Source organism: Barbus barbus, assembly GCF_936440315.1.
Source record: "Barbus barbus genome assembly, chromosome: 44".
In the NCBI taxonomy this organism is placed as follows: domain Eukaryota; kingdom Metazoa; phylum Chordata; class Actinopteri; order Cypriniformes; family Cyprinidae; genus Barbus; species Barbus barbus.
The window spans coordinates 11,371,895-11,389,013 of NC_136722.1; the positions used below are offsets into that span (position 1 = coordinate 11,371,895).

The following is a 17,119-nucleotide window of genomic DNA, read 5'->3' on the forward strand; positions in this document are numbered from 1 at the left end:
CTCAAATCCTTCCTTCAGTGTGAATATATTATTATCTATCAGGTGAATATCCTAAATCCAACTGACTAGCAAAATATTAGCCCACCTTTCCTAAGTAAGTTGTGATTTGAGGTGTAATTCACAGTACAAATGGCGCAATATAAGAGTGAGTAGTAATAATAGTGATGCTATTATGCTAGCTATGCTAGCAAGCCTGACTTTTAAATTGTGGCAGTAAACGGTTTCCATCATCTTTGCATAGAAAACGCAATCTGTTGGACATTTACCTGAAATGGGTATTTTTAGTCTGTAGTTCATATACTACAAATTTAAAACCCCAAACAGGAGTTTAAAAACTGGATTAAGTTTAATTACACGTTTAATTTGTTCATTAGTGAGTCAGCGCTTATAAATTTAGAGACTTAACAACACCCAGTAGATGACGAGATATGGAATTCTCCCATGGAGAGTCATGACCTAGTATCCACGATCAGGCTGTGCACTGATTGGTCGAGAGCAGAGTCATGGGCGGGGCTTTGAATTGTGACTGATAGCGCAGATAAAGGCCTCAAGAAACTCCATCTGCTGTTGAAGTGAATGATATGGCCTGATTCACATCCTTTCTGGAGATAGCACTGCCTTTTTCCAGTTTGATGGGGATTGGCTGACACAGGAAACCGTTTTGGAGCCGAGTTTGAAATGAGAGAGGGAATGAGTTATCACCGGACCTCTGGTGCTGCTGTGCTGGTTTACCAGTCCCCGCTGGGCACCGCAAAGACCTGCTGACACACAACACGCTCACATCCACTCATCATCAGGAGTGTACGCATGCGTATCTCTCCCAGACACACACACATATGCACATATATGGGAAGAGCAGCGTTTGGAGCATCCCAGAACGGTCTGAGGGGGAGGCTGATGGATGGCCCTCTCGCTTTGCCATATGGCTACCCATCATGCCAGCACAGTTTGCCTCTCTATCGTGTCCTCTGCGAGACCACTGCATCCACTGATGATCCCGACCACTCTCTTTAATGGATGGGAACAGACAGGAAGTTAGATTGGTCTAGGGAATTGTGGGATTGAGGATGTTTCACTGACGGCATAAATTGTTAGTGTTATTTTAGTTTTGTCTGTAGTAATGTTTTTAATTAGCTTTTATTTTATATTCACTTATTTCAATCTAATTTTGGTTGAAGTTTAGTTAATTTGATTATTTTTATTTGTTATGGTAATGTTTAATTTTTATTTATTTTTTTCTTAATTTTTGTACTCACTTATTTCAGTTGCAAAGGCAAAATGTATTTTTTAAGTTTGTCATCTACTATTTACAGGTACATCTCAAATAATTTGAATATCGTGAAAAAGGTCAATATTTTTTGTCACTCATTTCAGAAAGTGAAACCCATATATTATATAGATTCATTACACATAGAGTGAAATATTTTTTTCCTTTATTTCTTGAAATTTTGATGATTATGGCTTACAGATAATGAAAACCCAAAATTCAGTGTCTCAGAAAATGTGAATATTACATAAGATCAATAAAAAAAAAGGATATTTTAAACAGAAATGTCAGGCTTCTGAAAAGTATGTTAATTTCTATGCACTCAATACTTGGTTGGGCCTCCTTTTGCATGAATTACTGCATCAATGCGGCATGACATGGAGGCAATCAGCCTGTGGCACTGATCAGGTGTAATGGAAGCCCAGGTTGCTTTGATAGCGGCCTTCAGGTCATCTGCATTGTTGGGTCTGGTGTCTCATCTTCCTCTTGACAATACCCCATAGATTCTCTATGGGGTTCAGGTCAGGCGCGTTTGCTGGCCAATCAAGCACAGTAACATCATGGTCATTGAACCAGCTTTTGGTACCTTTGGCAGTGTGGGCAGGTGCCAAGTCCTGCTGGAAAATGAAATCAGCATCTCCATAAAGCTTATCAGCAGAAGGAAGCATGAAGTGCTCTAAAATTTCCTGGTAGATGGCTGCGTTGACGGTGGACTTCAGAAAAAACAGTGGACCAACACCAGCAGATGACATGGCAGCCCAAATCATCACTGACTGTGGAAACTTCACACTGGACTTCAAGCAACATGGATTCTGTGCCTCTCCACTCTTCCTCCAGACTCTGGGACCTTGATTTCCAAATGAAATGCAAATTTTACTTTCATCTGAAAAGAGGATTTTGGACCACTGAGCAACAGTCCAGTTCTTTTTCTCCACAGCCCAGGTAAGACGCTTCTGACGTTGTCTCTGGTTCAGAAGTGGATTGGTAGCCCTTTTCCTGAAGACGTCTGAGCGTGGCGACTCTTGATCCACTGACTCCAGCTTCAGTCCACTCCTTGTTAAGCTCTCACAAGTGTTTGAATCAGCTTTGCTTGACAGTATTCTCAAGCTTGCAGTCATCCCTGTTGCTTGTGCACCTTTTCCTACCCAAATTCTTCCTTCCAGTCAACTTTGCATTTAATATGCTTTGATACAGCACTCTGTGAACAGCCACACCTTTCAGTAATGACCCTCTGTGACTTACCCTCTTTGTGGAGGGTGTCAATGATCGTCTTCTGGATCATTGCCAAGTCAGCAGTCTTCCCCATTATTGTGGTTTCAAAGAGCAAGAGATGCCCTGAATTTATACTGTAGGGATGGTCATTAATTGAAACTTAAATGTAAATATTCTAATATTTTGAGATACTGATTTTTGACTTTCATGAGCTTTAAGCGCTAATCATCAAAATGAAAACAAAAACACTTTTGAAATGTTTTACATGTAATGAATCTAAAATATATGAAAGTTTTACTTTTTGAAATAAGTTACAAGAAAAAATTAACTTTTTCACGATATTCACATTTTTTGAGATGTACCTGTATATTTTATTTTAAACTTTATTTCAGTTATCGCAAATGTTTTTTTAATAGTCTTATTTTTTTATTTTCTAGTTTATTTTGATTTATTTTTAATAGTAACTCTCCACTTCAGATTATGCTTTATTATATCTCATATCTTTCACAAATGGTGTTATTTAGAGCCACTTTTCCAGCATTATTTACATCTCTGGGCTACCTCATATCACCCCAAAAAGAATAAATTAATGTCATAATTATATATAAGTTTTTTTCTTGACATTGTGATTTAATGTAATAATTAAAGTAATATTGAAAAATGTTTTAATGACAATGAAACAAATGTTGGTGTTTTTTTTTCTTTACAATAATAAAACAAAAAGGATGTGTGCTTACTTGTCATGAAAACAATTTCCTTTTATTTTTGGCATAGTTTATTAGTTCAAACATTCCAAAAATATTACCCTAAAAATAATGCAACAATAATATTGCATAAATTGTATTGTTATTATTATTATTGTTGTTGTTTATTATTATTTGTGATGAAATATGAGCCAGAGAGTCACCAGTTTTCCTTCTAGATTTAGCTCCATCACAAGTGCTTTGTTTTGCAGGCGATGTTGTTTACAAATCTTGTCACTTTGTTGGAGAGAATGACGTTCTCCATTCTTTATATAATGGTTTGTTTGGAGTCTCTGTGTGAGCGTATGTGTGTATTGACGGTTCCATTCATGTCCGGGCTGTTGGCTGCATGGCTGTTATGTGAGGCTTCGCATGCACCCATTTAGCCTGACAGCTTCTGTCTCACGCGTTGCTAAGGTCTGGATGTGTGCCATAACAACATGTCTCAACAAGCGCACGGCAGAATGAAAGAGCGAGAAAGAGGTTTAAAAAGATGCGTGTGTGCAGTATGAAATGAAACACTTTAGTGAGCAGAGAGAGAGAACTGCCCTTTAAAGAAATGCTAATACGCTCAAGCTAGCAGGACCACATGAAGTGTCTTTAAATGTAATTTGAAAATAAATTACTTAAACTCTGCAGGATCTAATGAAGGGTTTTAGGTTCTTTTATGGAAATGTTGTTTCCAACCGAGGACTGAGTTTCTGACCAAATTAACCGTATTCACTTGGTAGTGGAGAGAGGGTAAGCAGTGCCAATTTTTGCTTAACTTGTCCTTTATTCAAGGAGAAAGGAGAATGAGGTAAAACAAATGTGCCTAATTATATTCCAGAATGTCTGCTATCAACTCAAATTAGAAGAAAGCATCTATAACTAAAGGCAATAGAAAGATGACCTTCTTAGAAAGGGTGAGCAAGGGGTTAGTTGAATCATTGGGGAAACAATTTGAGCAATGTACACATTTAAATAATTTAGAGGGAGAAAACTTTTAATAACATACTATTGAATTCCAAAGTCAAATTGTACAGCACATTTTTGACATTTTTTGTTAATATGTCCATAAACCACATTCTGGGAAGATTTCCCCCCATTTTCTTGCTTCTGTGCTTCCCAATGTATTTTGACACCAATGACACAAAACTCAGTGTTGAGTCACTTGAGTCATGGCAAATCTTTAGTCAAATAAATGATTTGATTTATCAATACATTGGGAAGCACAAAAGCAAGAAAATGGGGGGAAATCTTCCCAGAATGTCTGGTTTATAGACATGTTAACAAAAAATGTCAAAAATGTGCTGTACAATTTGACTTTGGAATTCAATAGTATGTTATTAAAAGTTTTCTCCCAGGCAATTCACCAACATGAATATTTTAGACTTGTTTTGACACAATGTCTTTTTTTTTCTGCAAAGTGGAAAATTTATTTTGACTTGCAAAAACATTTTTCATGTGCATCATACCCTATCACAGACAGCTGTATATGATCTCTCCTTTCCCAATATATGATCATAAATGATGTACAGTTTATTCACCCTTTGGTTTTTAACATAACATAGCAAAGTTATTGTGGACAGTGGTGTTGATGTTCTGTAATGGGTTTGTATCTAATTTCTTCTGTCTTTTTCTGCATCTCTCTCTCCCTCTGCAGAAAAAGCTGCTGCAGCCAATGAGGATGAAGTGCAGAAGGCTGGTGTGTCGTCGACAGGCCAAAGTGTTATTGACAAAGATGCCCTTGGACCAATGATGCTGGAGGTGGGTCTGTTGTGCTCTGTTTACTAGGTTACACTGGCTCTACTGAACACGTACGAGGAAGAGTCAAGCATGAACCATAGTGATAGTGAATGCCTTTTTGTATCCATTATAATAAAAAAAGAGTTGTGTTAAGAATTTGGCTGCCAGTTGATGTTTAAATCTCCAAATTCCTCCATCTTGTTGCTGAATATAGAGCTGATGAGCTGACAACTGAGATGATGTACGCAATTTATGGCATGGAAAACATGCTCGAGTGAAATGATGTGGCTCTGGCTATGTTCTTACTGCAAGATTATTACTGATTTTACTGTTCAAATTTTTTTTTTTTAATGTGGCCAATTTCAGATTCAAGTGTGAACTTATGACAGTCACAAAACTGACCTGCATGTGCAAAAAAAAGGCCTGAAAATTTGTGCACTGGCAATAAGGAGGATAAAGACGAGGAATTTGGCTAGATTTCATAGTTTTCGTTCACATTTGCTTGTATAGAGCTTACATTGTAATACTTGCACCTCACTGTAACTCCACTGACTACCGTCATAGCTGTCTTCCATATTAACCAACTGGCGAAATAATTACTTGTAAGTAAAATCTGTGGATTGACTCCTGTCATGCGGAACTGTGACAAATGTCAATCTAGAGTGACGTGAATGTTATATGAATTACGATATGAGCACTTAAGATTGAGTTTGCATTGCAAAAAATCTGACCTGTATTTAGGATATGGAAGTGGCCAAAATCATAGTGTAAAAAAATCAGATTCATTGTGCTTTTTGCTGTTAAAACTGTTAAGAAAGAAAATCAGATCTGAGTCGTATATGAGCAAAAAAATTAGGGCCACTTTTTCCTGCAGTCTGATCGTAGACTATAAAGCAGTGTTATTTTAGTATTATTTATATACTATTTGTTATTTATTTTTAATTAACACTTTAAAATTTTTATATTTTTGTAAATTTTGTGCTTCTATCATTTATATATCTTTTATTTCTATATAACTTTCATTTATTTTATTTCAATTTTAATTTGTCATTTTAACCTTTTTTTTTTTTTTTTTTGGTACTTCAGATCTAATTTTCATGTTTTTTTTTTTTATTTGAAGTTTCAAATGCTGACAACGATTGTTAAAAGTTTTAGTTGTAGATCTAATTAACGGTTAACGGTAACAGAGTAAATGTTGAAACAGTTCAAATACCTTAAAACATTCAAATATTCTGTATAACTTCACATCCAACCTCAGATATAGCAGTTTTTCTTTCATTGTGTGCAAAATTGTCACATTATGTAATGTTGGCTCAACCAGTGGCATGAGTCTGTTTTTCCAACCAAAGGCATCACAATCCAGTCATTATTTTTCCAATTCTGTTTGCTAATGGGTTGAGGGTGAGAAAAGGGTTTTTAAAAATACATTTTTATTTTTGGGTGAACTATCCCTTTAAATAGCATCTCAACACTCTCCAGTGCAAACGAACAACTTCCGTTGGTTAGTTGGCCTGGGCAGGGCGCCCAGCTCTGAATGAATCCACCCATCCAGTCGCTCCATCTTTCTCTCACACCCTCTCCTCTTTGGGGTATTTATAGCCTCCGAGGTCCTCAGTCACCGAATCAACACGAAGCGGATGCCAAATATAGCCTGCGTGCTTGTGCGCTTGATCTTCCATCTGTTTGAAACGCCCGAAGGAAGGGACAATTCACACCCGCATGCTATAATGCACCTAATTAAAAACAAAAGGCCAGAGAGGGGGAAACTCACCCTACTGGCCTTTTCCACCCGACACCCATAACAGCCCCTCCAGTGTCGCCCAGGCGCACGCACTCGTGCACACAAACAGGCCTTGTGTAAAGCTTTTGCAGTTCTGCACGGCCCCCTGCACCAGTGAAAAACCCCATTGTTTGGCGATGGACGCTGAAGTGTGAGCAGCCATAGGATCCGCTAAACCAGCTTTGTGTTCTTCAGAGGCAGCGTGTGTCCATTTTCGGTGTCCGCACCTCGCAATGAGTTTGGACCCAGTCTGTCCTTTTGTATAGGAAGTTATGCAACCTCCCACAGCGGGACAGCATAGCCGGGCCCACCCAGCTCCATTCATGTTGCAATACACGTTGCATAAGTTTGGCTAAATAAAGGTGGATTTGGCATTCCTCCGTATTTACTCTGCGATGTTTGCTGAATGTGCCCACCAGATGGCCACATCTAGAGCAGTGCACAAACAGGGGCTTTTGGTTTTTTTGTTTTTTTCGCTCACTCCCTCTCTCTTTTTCCGTCCCTCGCTTTATTTGCTCTCTGGAGTATGTACGTTTGTTCTTAGCTTCTCTTGAGTGTTTTATTTTTTCCACGGCTGAGTGTTTTGTGAAATAATTCTCTGCATTAGGAAGAGGCGCTGTGTTTGTTTTGCTGATAAAAAGATTTAGAGCTTATTACGCTCCGCTGCAGATTAAAGAATGATTTCCGAGCTGCTGCTCCACATTCTAAAGCAAACAGCAGCTTTTATAGCGATCGCTATAGGCCCTCAGGGGCCCGGCTGCATTCAGAGGCCTAATTGACACCACCTTGATAGGTAATGCTTGACTTAAGGCTGTGTTCTTTCAATTAAGACTCGTCAATATAATTTCTGTCACACACTATGATTCACAAGAGCGCTCGTTTATTGCCGACATAAAATGAATGCACAAAATGAATGCATTAAAGATTGCATGGACGCTTTCACAGCAAATTAACTATAAATGTGTGTATCTGAAGACTCAGGATTGATATCACTTTTACTGATATTATGTTTATATTACATTACTATTTTTTAATTTATTACATAAATACAAAACATTTTAATGTTCAAGTCATTAAGGTTCACTTTTACTGTTTTAATATTATTAATTTTAAAAACTCGAGTCAAACTCGAACCAGTTTTCTCGTGTCAAAATGTTAGCAAAATCCAGTATTGTTCAATTTCTACTAGGGATATGCTGATATTTTTAAGGAAATAATTAATTTTGTCTGATGGCTGATGAACAATAAATATCTGATATTAAACCTCTGTACTGTTTTCTCAAAATCAGTTGAAAATAAAATGCTGAATTTTAATTTGTCATTTAAAATTCTGCAGGTTAATTTAGACATCACAGCGTATGTACAAGTATAATATTTGGTATGAAAAATGGTTATTCGTTTTGAGATTAAACGATTGCATTTAACAGTTTATTAGATTAACTTTAAATTAGTTAAATTATAGTTTGAGTTTTAAAACTTTTTTTTATTCATTTCTTATTCATCTCATAGTATTCATATTCCTTAATGATGCATGAAGTTGAGCAGAAGTGAAAGTAAAGACTTTTTCAATTTCAAATAAAGTTATTTGAACTTTCACTTCATCAAAGAATCCTGGAAAAAAAAAAAAAAAACTATCACAAAAGTATTGATCAGCACAACTGTTTTCAACATTGATAAAAAGTGCTTTTTGAGCAACAAATCAGCATATTATGATTTCTGAACAATCATGTGACAGCAAAGCCTGGAGTAATGAAGCTGAAAATTCAGCTTTGCCATCACAGGAATAAATGACATTTTAATAGAATATACATAGAATAAATAGAAAGCATAATATTATTTTTACTGTGTTTTTGATCAAATAAATGCAGCCTTGCTGAGCACAGGAGACTTCTTTCAAAAACATTTAAAAATCTTACTGACATTTAAGCAGTAGTGTATATCTAATATTGTCAATGCCTATACACTTAAAAAAGCTCTAATACTGGCCAATAACCAATGTTTTCAATGTATATGTAACATATCCTTATTTTACGAGACCTTCACTGTACCCTTCAGGAGATGCGACATGAGCATGCACTCTAATAAAGCCGTAGTCTGTAATCTGCATTTAAAATGAGGAAAACCAGTTGCTCCACTTCCCCTGTCTCTCCGCCTGACGGTATCGCTTTGAGAGGAAGGCTGTTAAAATAACCTCCTAACTGCAACTGATGAGATCTTCTTGTTTTCCTGCAGCTAATTACTTCATTATGGCTTACCTGAATTGAGAAGCGAAAACACTATCAGATCATTACTTTCAACCTGTCGTTGCTCAAAAACCACTCGATCAATCCATGGTCATGAATTTAGACTCGTGCTATAATCCCTTTGACTTCATTTGATCTGTCTAGAAGGACTCCTAGATTTTCTGGACAGCATTTTGTTTTGTTTCTGCTGGTTATCGAACCTTCCCTATTGAATGGTTACGCTTTTAGATGGAACATGTATGTGTACTTTAGTCTTTGTGCTCTTCATATAATAATAATAATAATTGGTTTTAGCTGTGCTCACAGTACTAATAGGCTGTGTTTTTCTCCTCCAGGCCTTAGATGGGTTCTTCTTTGTGGTGAATATGGAGGGGAACATCGTGTTTGTGTCAGAGAACGTGACGCAGTACCTGCGGTATAATCAGGAAGAGCTGATGAACACCAGTGTTTACAGCATCCTGCATGTTGGAGACCATAACGAATTCATCAAAAACCTCCTGCCCAAGTCACATGGTGAGACACTATTTTCCATTCATGATTTCTTTCCCATTTAGATATTTTCATTTTGTTTGCGCTTCTAGCTCCTCTTCTTTTCAGGAACGACTCGTTCCTCAATGCTCAAGTGTGAGCAGTTACATTTTCCACCCTGCGATTTATATTAATCAGATTGAGCATTAAGAACTGGGATTTACAGAGAGGAATATCAGAATCTCCTCCTCCCTCAGTTGTGGCAGAGGGAAGCTCACCTGCAGAGGTGAAAGAGAGGAAGGATTCAGGCTTAGAAACCATATCATTATTGGTTTAAATGATACATTCAGCCAGAAAACACACTATTGGTTGTGGAGCCCATTCATAGTGAAATCCAATTATTTCATATAGATGTAAACATCAAATAAGTTTGGATTGACTGTGTCACTTTTGTTGTTCTACTCAGAATTTGGCTCTTGTATATTTTCTTAAGGCTGACATAATATCTTAGGTTCCTTTAATAAATTTACTCTAAATGGCTTTGGATGATTAAAAAATAAATATATGCCAAATTGCTACCATCTAAATGTTTAAAGAAATAATTCACCCAAAAATGAAAATTCCGTTATTAATTACTCACTCTCATGTCGTTCTAAACCAGTAAGACCTTTGTTCCTCTTCAGAACACAAATGAAGATATTTTTGATGAAATCGGAGAGCTCTCTGACCCTGCACAGAAAACAACGCAAAATAGTCCATTTGACATCAGTGGTTCAACTGTAATATTATTTTGTGTGTGCAAAAAAACAACAAAACAAGCAACAGAATTTCTTCTCTTTTTTGTCATTCTCTGCCATGTTGAATAAAGTTAATTTTGTTTTCTTTGCACACAAATAAGAATTCTTCTAGCTTCATAATATTACGGTTGAACCACTGATGTCAAATGGACTATTTTAATAATGTCCTTACTACTTTTCTGGGCCTTGAGCGTGTCAGTTGCGTTGCTTTCTACACAGGGTCAGAGAGCTCTCGGATTTCATCAAAAATATCTTAATTTGTGTTCCAAAGATGAACAAAGGTCTTACGGGTTTAGGACGACATGAGGGTGAGTAACTGTTCACACTAGCTAGCTTTCCATCCACGTATTTTGATATCACGCAAAAATACTGCATGAAAACGCCAAGAAAATGTTCAAAAAACATATTACTCGCTTGAGGTGGATGACATATTTTAATCAGTTAAGAAGACATTTGTGTAAACTAATATGGAAACACATTTCCCAAATAAATTCCTAGATGCGTTCAAAAAGGTAATTAATTTTCAATGAGAGTTGGTAATGTGAAGCGACAACAGGAACAGGAACTTGGTTATTTACATCAGTGGTTGTTGGGATTTTAAGATGTGGTCATTGAAGGTGCAGGGACTAAGTGATTTTCCTAAGGAAAAGTCCTGTATAAGTCCTTTTTCACCATAATATTGAGTTATAATATATTAATTACCATTACAACATCAGACATTAGTTCTAATTAATTTAAGTAATTAGTTTACAATAAGATCTTTGACATGCACATGGGATGGAAATCCTGCTTTATTCACATTGTTTTTGCAAATATCCTATTTTTTGCATACACTTATTTGACACCAGTTAAATCACTGAAGGTTACCAGTTTACTGCAATATCCTGAAGCGACATGAGTGGCAGGCGGATCATGTGTACACTCCCGTTGGAAGTCACTGTGTTAGCGCACATATTTTTATATAAACTTTAATTTTTGTCTCATTGCCAACAGTCTCTCATGTCGCTTCACATCGCCAACTCTCATTGAAAAATGTATGACTTCCAGTCCCTTGCTGCTGTAAATCACTGTCATTGTGAATACCCCTTTATTCAGTAAGGAAAAGTTAGGGAATGCTGGTTCAAATGAGTGACAGTGAGTGATGTCTCTTCGCCTCCCTCCCACAGTGAACGGAGTGCCGTGGTCCAGCGAGAATCCTCGGCGGAACAGCCACACCTTCAACTGCCGCATGCTCGTGAATCCTCACAGCGAGGCCGAAGAGACGCAGGATCACGAGGCACAGCAGAAATATGAGACTATGCAGTGTTTTGCTGTGTCTGAACCAAAGTCCATCAAGGAGGAGGGAGAAGGTGAGCCACGGTTTCTTAAAACACACTTAAGCCACATGAACGGTACTGAAACTCTAGATTTAATGCTTCAAAGCAGAGCAGGAGGCTTCGGCCAAGCAAAGTGACTTCTCCCCTTTCATAGAGCCGGGCGTTCATTTGTTAAGCGTCCCACAAACAAGTAGATTTAAACCTATAGTTTTTCAAAAGACTTTTGGATCCAGTGGATGATAATTGTTGTCTTTATCTACAGTTGTCATTTGTTGCTGTCATTTTGTGGTCTTGTTACCATAAAAAGCAGTAGTAATTTAACATACACTACAATTCAAAACTTTGGGATTGGTAAGAGTTTTTAAATGCTTTTGAAGGAAGTCTTTTATGCTCATCAAGGCTGCATTTATTTGATCAAAAACACAGTAAATGAGGAATATTGTGAATATTATTTACATTAATTTAAAGTAACGGTTTTCTATTTGAATATATTTTAAAATGTAACTTATTCCTGTGATGGCAAAGCTAAATGTTCAGCATCATTACTCCAGTTTTTAGTGCCACACAATCTTTTAAAAATCATTCTAATATGTTAATTTGGTGCTCAAGAATAATTTTTTATTTTTATAAATGTTTAAAACGGTTGTGCTGCTTTATATTTTGTGGGAGCATTAGGACAGCACAAAGTAGACAAATTAAATGAAAGAAACTTCATGAATAGGAATGGAATTGAGCTTGGGTCTGACAATACAATATTACATTGGTTTATCGGCTACAATAATATAGTATTTTACTGCATTTTTTTGTAACTTTGTATAACTTTATTTTGAATTTGTCGCCAAAAAATATTTATGTGTTGATCTGACTTGCTAGGAATGGTGTTCCAAAAAATCTAGCTAGTCTTGTTTGTTGCCATTATGTATGGAAGCCTGTTTTCGGCACTGAATAAAGAAATTTGAAAAAAGTAATACAAAGTGAAAGTGACATGACATATGGTGACCCGTACTTGGATTTGTGCTCTGCATTTAACCCATCCTAAGTGCACACACACAGCAGTGCACATACACACACACACCATGAACACACACCCGGAGCAGTGGGCAGCCATTTATGCTGCGGCGCCCGGGGAGCAGTTGAGGGTTCGGTGCTTTGCTCAAGGGCACCTCAGTTGTTGTATTGAAGCTGGTGTGTCTCACTCGTCCTTAAAAGTGAAGCTGCGGGCTCTTTGATCGCCCCCTGGTGGCTGGCTGCAGTACAGGTCATAAACCCTGCCCTCTCCATGTAAACGAATGGGACTTCAGTCAAAATAAAAAAATAAATTACACTTCCTATACAATTTTCCGAAATATGGTTTTGTTTATTTATGGTAGTTATTATCACGCTGATATATGTTCAGTTGTTCGTTTTTGTGATGAGTTTGATTTTAGCTAGTAATTTGATGTTATAAAAACGGGGCGTGTCGTTATGGTTGATTGGGACTCAAAATTGTGAGTTATAAAGTCAGAATAGTGGGATATAAACTCGCAATTGCGAGAAATAGTCAGAATTGAAATAGACTTTTTTCTCGCAAATGCAAATTTGTATATCGCAATTCAGACTTTTTTCTCAGAATTGTGAAATATAAATTCACAATTCTGAGAAAAAAGAATTGAGTTTATATCTCGCAATCCTGAGAGAGTCAGAATTGCGAGATATAAACTCAATTCTTTTTTCTTGAAAGTTGAAAGTTTTTTTCACGTTTATATCATGTAATAAACGTGATTATTATATATGTTATATAATTATAATTATATAATCTATTATCTAATTATACCTTGCAACTGCAAGTTTATAGCACGCAATTCTGAGAAAAAAGTCAGAACTGCGAATTTATCTCACAATTCTGACTTTGTAATTCACATTTGAATCAGAATCAGAAATAGCTTTATTGCCAGGTAAATTTGCACATATGAGGAATTTGTTTTAGTGACAGTAACTCCACAGTGCGACAGAATGACAGCGACAGGACAGGACACTAATAATAATAAAATTATAATAATGTACAAATATACAAAATGGACAATATGCAAAATAGCACAAACACCATATACAAAATAAACAAGTTAATGAAGTGCAGAGGACAGATTCAATGATGGCAGAGTAGAACTGTTTCAGCAGCTCCTGTGGCAAGTTGAACTTCCTCAGCTGGCGAAGGAAGTACAACATTTGCTGGGCCTTTTTGACAATAGTCAATGTGAATGTCCCACTTCAGGTCCTGAGAGATGGTGCTGCCCAGGAATCTGAATGACTCCACTGCAGTCACAGTGCTGTTCATGATGGTGAGTGGGGGGAGTGGAGGGGGGTTTCTGCTGAAGTCCACGATCATCTCCACTGTTTGAGCGTGTTGAGCTCCAGGTTGTTAAGACTGCACCAGACAGTCAGTTCCTTAACCTCCTGTCTGTAAGCATTCAGTAACCGTCCTGAATGAGGCCGATGACTGTGGTGTCATCTGCAAACTTCAGGAGCTTGACAGAGGGGTAGATGTGCAGTCGTTGGTGTACAGAGAGAAGAGCAGTGGGGAGAGAACGCAACCCTGAGGAGCTCAAGTGCTAATCTTATGGGTGTTGGATGTGTAGTTTCCCAGCCTCACTAGCTGCTGCCTGTCTGTCAGGAAGCTGTTGATCCACTGACAGACAGAGGTGGGGACGGAGAGCTGAGTTAGTTTGGGCAGGAGGATGTTTGGAATGATAGTGTTAAAGGCCGAGCTGAAGTCCACAAACAGGATCCTCACATAAGTCCCTGGTCTGTCTAGGTGTTGCAGTCTGTAATGCAGTCCCATGTTGACTGCATCATCCACAGACCTGTTTGCTCTGTAGGCAAACTGCAGGGGGTCCAGTAAGGGTCCAGTGATGTCCTTCAGATAAGCCAAAACCAGTTTTTCAAATGACTTCATGACCACAGATGTTAGAGCCACAGGTCTGTAGTCGTTAAGTCCTGTAATCTTGGGTTTCTTTGGGACCGGGATGATTATGGAGCGTTTGAAGCATGAGGGGACTTCACACAGCTGCAGTGATCTGTTGAAGATCTGTGTGAAGATGGGAGCCAGCTGGTCAGCGCAGGATTTCAGACAGGCTGGTGTCACACCGTCTGGGCCTGGTGCCTTCCTTCTCTTGTTCTTTTTGAAGACCTGGCGCACGTCATCTTCTCTTATCTGCAGTTCAGGTGTGGGGGAGAGGGGGGTTGCAGGAGGTGTGAATGGTGTTTTTTCAAACCTGCAGTAGAACTCATTAAGATTGTCTGCCAGTTGTTGATTCTCTACAGTGCTGGGGGGATGGTGTCCTGTAATTGATGTCTTTCAGACATTTCCACACTGAAGCCGTGTCACTGGAAGAGAATTGGACCCTTAGCTTATCGGAATAATTCCTCTTTGCCACTCTGATCTCCTTTTCCAGTGTGTATTTGGCCTGTTTATACAAGACTCTGTTCCCATTCCTATAAACATCTTCTTTGGCCTGACAGAGCTGTCGGAGTTTTGCAGTGAACCGGAGTTTTACAGATGAGTCCTGGTAGGAATGCACATATCCTCACAGAAACTGATATAAGATGTTACAGTCTCTGTGAGCTCGTCCAGATCGTTTGCAGCAGCTTCAAAAACACTCCAATCAGTAAGGTCGAGACAGGCTTGTAAAACCCGCTCTGTCTCTTTAATCCATCTCTTTACAGTCATTAATACAGGTTTAGCTGACTTCAGTTTCTGCCTGTAGGTCGGAATAAGATGAACCAAACAGTGATCAGAGAGCCCTAAAGCTGCCCGTGGGACAGAGTGATATGCATCCTTTATTGTTGTGTAACAGTGATCCTGGTGGGACATGTAACATGCTGTCTGTATTTTGGCAGTTCACGGGAGAGATTTGCTTTATTAAAGTCCCCTAGAATGATTAAAATAGAGTCTGGGTGTTGTTGTTCTGTGTCTGTGATCTGATCAGCGAGTTTCTGCAAAGCTGAGCTCACGTGCGCTTGCAGTGGAATGTAGGCACTCCCGCGGCGAGTAGGTTTACAACCTACTTTTAAGGTTTACAGTTGATGAAAAGCGTTTCTAGATCTGAACAGCACTTCTTCTTTAACACTGTTACATCTGTACACCACCTTTCATTGATGTAGAAGCATGTCCCGCCGCCGCACGATTTCCCTGTTGATTCTGCGTCGCGATCTGCTCTGATCGGCTGGAAATTAGGCAGATGTAACGCGCTGTCTGGAATGGCGCTGTTCAGCCAGGTTTCCGTGAAACACAGAGCAGCAGAGTTTGAAAAGTCCTTGTTAAACTGGGAAAGCAAAAGGAGTTTGTCCATTTTGTTGGCTAGAGAGCGGAGATTCACCAGATGGATGCTAGGCAACGGCATTTGAAATCTGCGCTGTCTGAGCTTCACGAGCGCGCCGGCTCGCTTCCCCCGTCTGCGCGTTCTAAAGGATCTAAACAGTGCCGCAGCTCCGCCGACTACTATGTTCAACAAAACATCCGAATAATCGAAAACCAGTTGGAGATTTTGCGGTGTGTTCTGCCGAATGTTCAGCAGTTCTTCCCTGGTGAAATTGATCGTGTTTGACAAACAAAAAACAGGAAAAACGAACAAAAACACTAAAACAACTGGAAAGCCAATGCGCGGCGCATTTTGAGTTTAAATTTGGAAGTTTATATCACAATTCTAAGAAATAAATGTCAGAATTGTGAGTTTGTATCACCAAATTCTGAGAAAAAAAGTCAGAATTGCGAAGAAAAAAAAGTCAGAATTGTGAGAAAGTCGCAATTACCCTTTTTTTTTTTTTTTTTTTTTTTTTTTTTTAATTCAGCGCCAGAAACTTCCACAGATTAGATTAGGATATCAATTCGGTGTTGTAAAATATTGAAAGGTCGCCTTTATATTTATTCACCTCAAATCCTAAGGTATGATCCATATGAGGACAACTGTAAGTATTCATAGTCTCTTTAAGTTTCAGTTGCTCTCCTAATGTGGAAGCAACACTTAGTGTTGACAGTCGTTCCTGACGTGAGAAAAATTAGTCTTCCAGTTACTGAAAAATAAGCGAAAAGGCGGCAGCAGCGCTCGTGGAACGTGCATCTGCATCCCGCCCAGAGAAATGTTTCAGTCTGTGATTCATTTGCTCTTTTCTCTCCTCCTCTTCCACCTCTCGGAGTCACCCAGAGTTCAGGGTGCATTTGAGACCCACTTCTCTACTGGATCGTGTTGGCTTTGGTTTTGGCCCTGGCTGGGGTTTTAGAGTGTGTGTGTGTGTAACAGTGAGTGTGAGGCAACGAGAGATGTTTAATGTTGGTCTTCCTCTCTCTCTCTCGCTCTCTCTCTCTCTCTCTCTCTCTCTCTCTCCCTCACATGCACACACACAATGTTTAATTTTTGCTAGGTACTGCTGGTGTGTTGAGTGATGGAGCGTCTCTCTTTATGGCCCGTCGGTGTTAGCTGTTTGCCAGCTGCTCTTTCAGCCAGCCAGCTCACCCTGGCGCAGGAGACAGAGAAAGACGGCTGGAGGAGGAATGTGTATGAGGAGAGAGTTTAGTGCAGAGACAGTGAA

General features: G+C 38.7%; 1 protein-coding gene across 6 annotated transcripts in view; it reads left to right on the top strand.

Annotated features, from left to right (window-relative positions):
- Positions 1-17,119, top strand: part of LOC306863354 (nuclear receptor coactivator 2-like) — a 111,046-nt gene that overhangs the window by 49,154 nt on the left and 44,773 nt on the right. For all 6 annotated transcript variants that reach the window (XM_079406631.1, XM_079406630.1, XM_079406635.1 and 3 more), the window contains 3 exons: positions 4,868-4,971; positions 9,309-9,486; positions 11,405-11,587. In XM_079406631.1, coding sequence (XP_079262757.1) covers positions 4,868-4,971; positions 9,309-9,486; positions 11,405-11,587 — 465 coding nt within the window. The remainder of the gene's footprint in view (positions 1-4,867; positions 4,972-9,308; positions 9,487-11,404; positions 11,588-17,119) is intronic.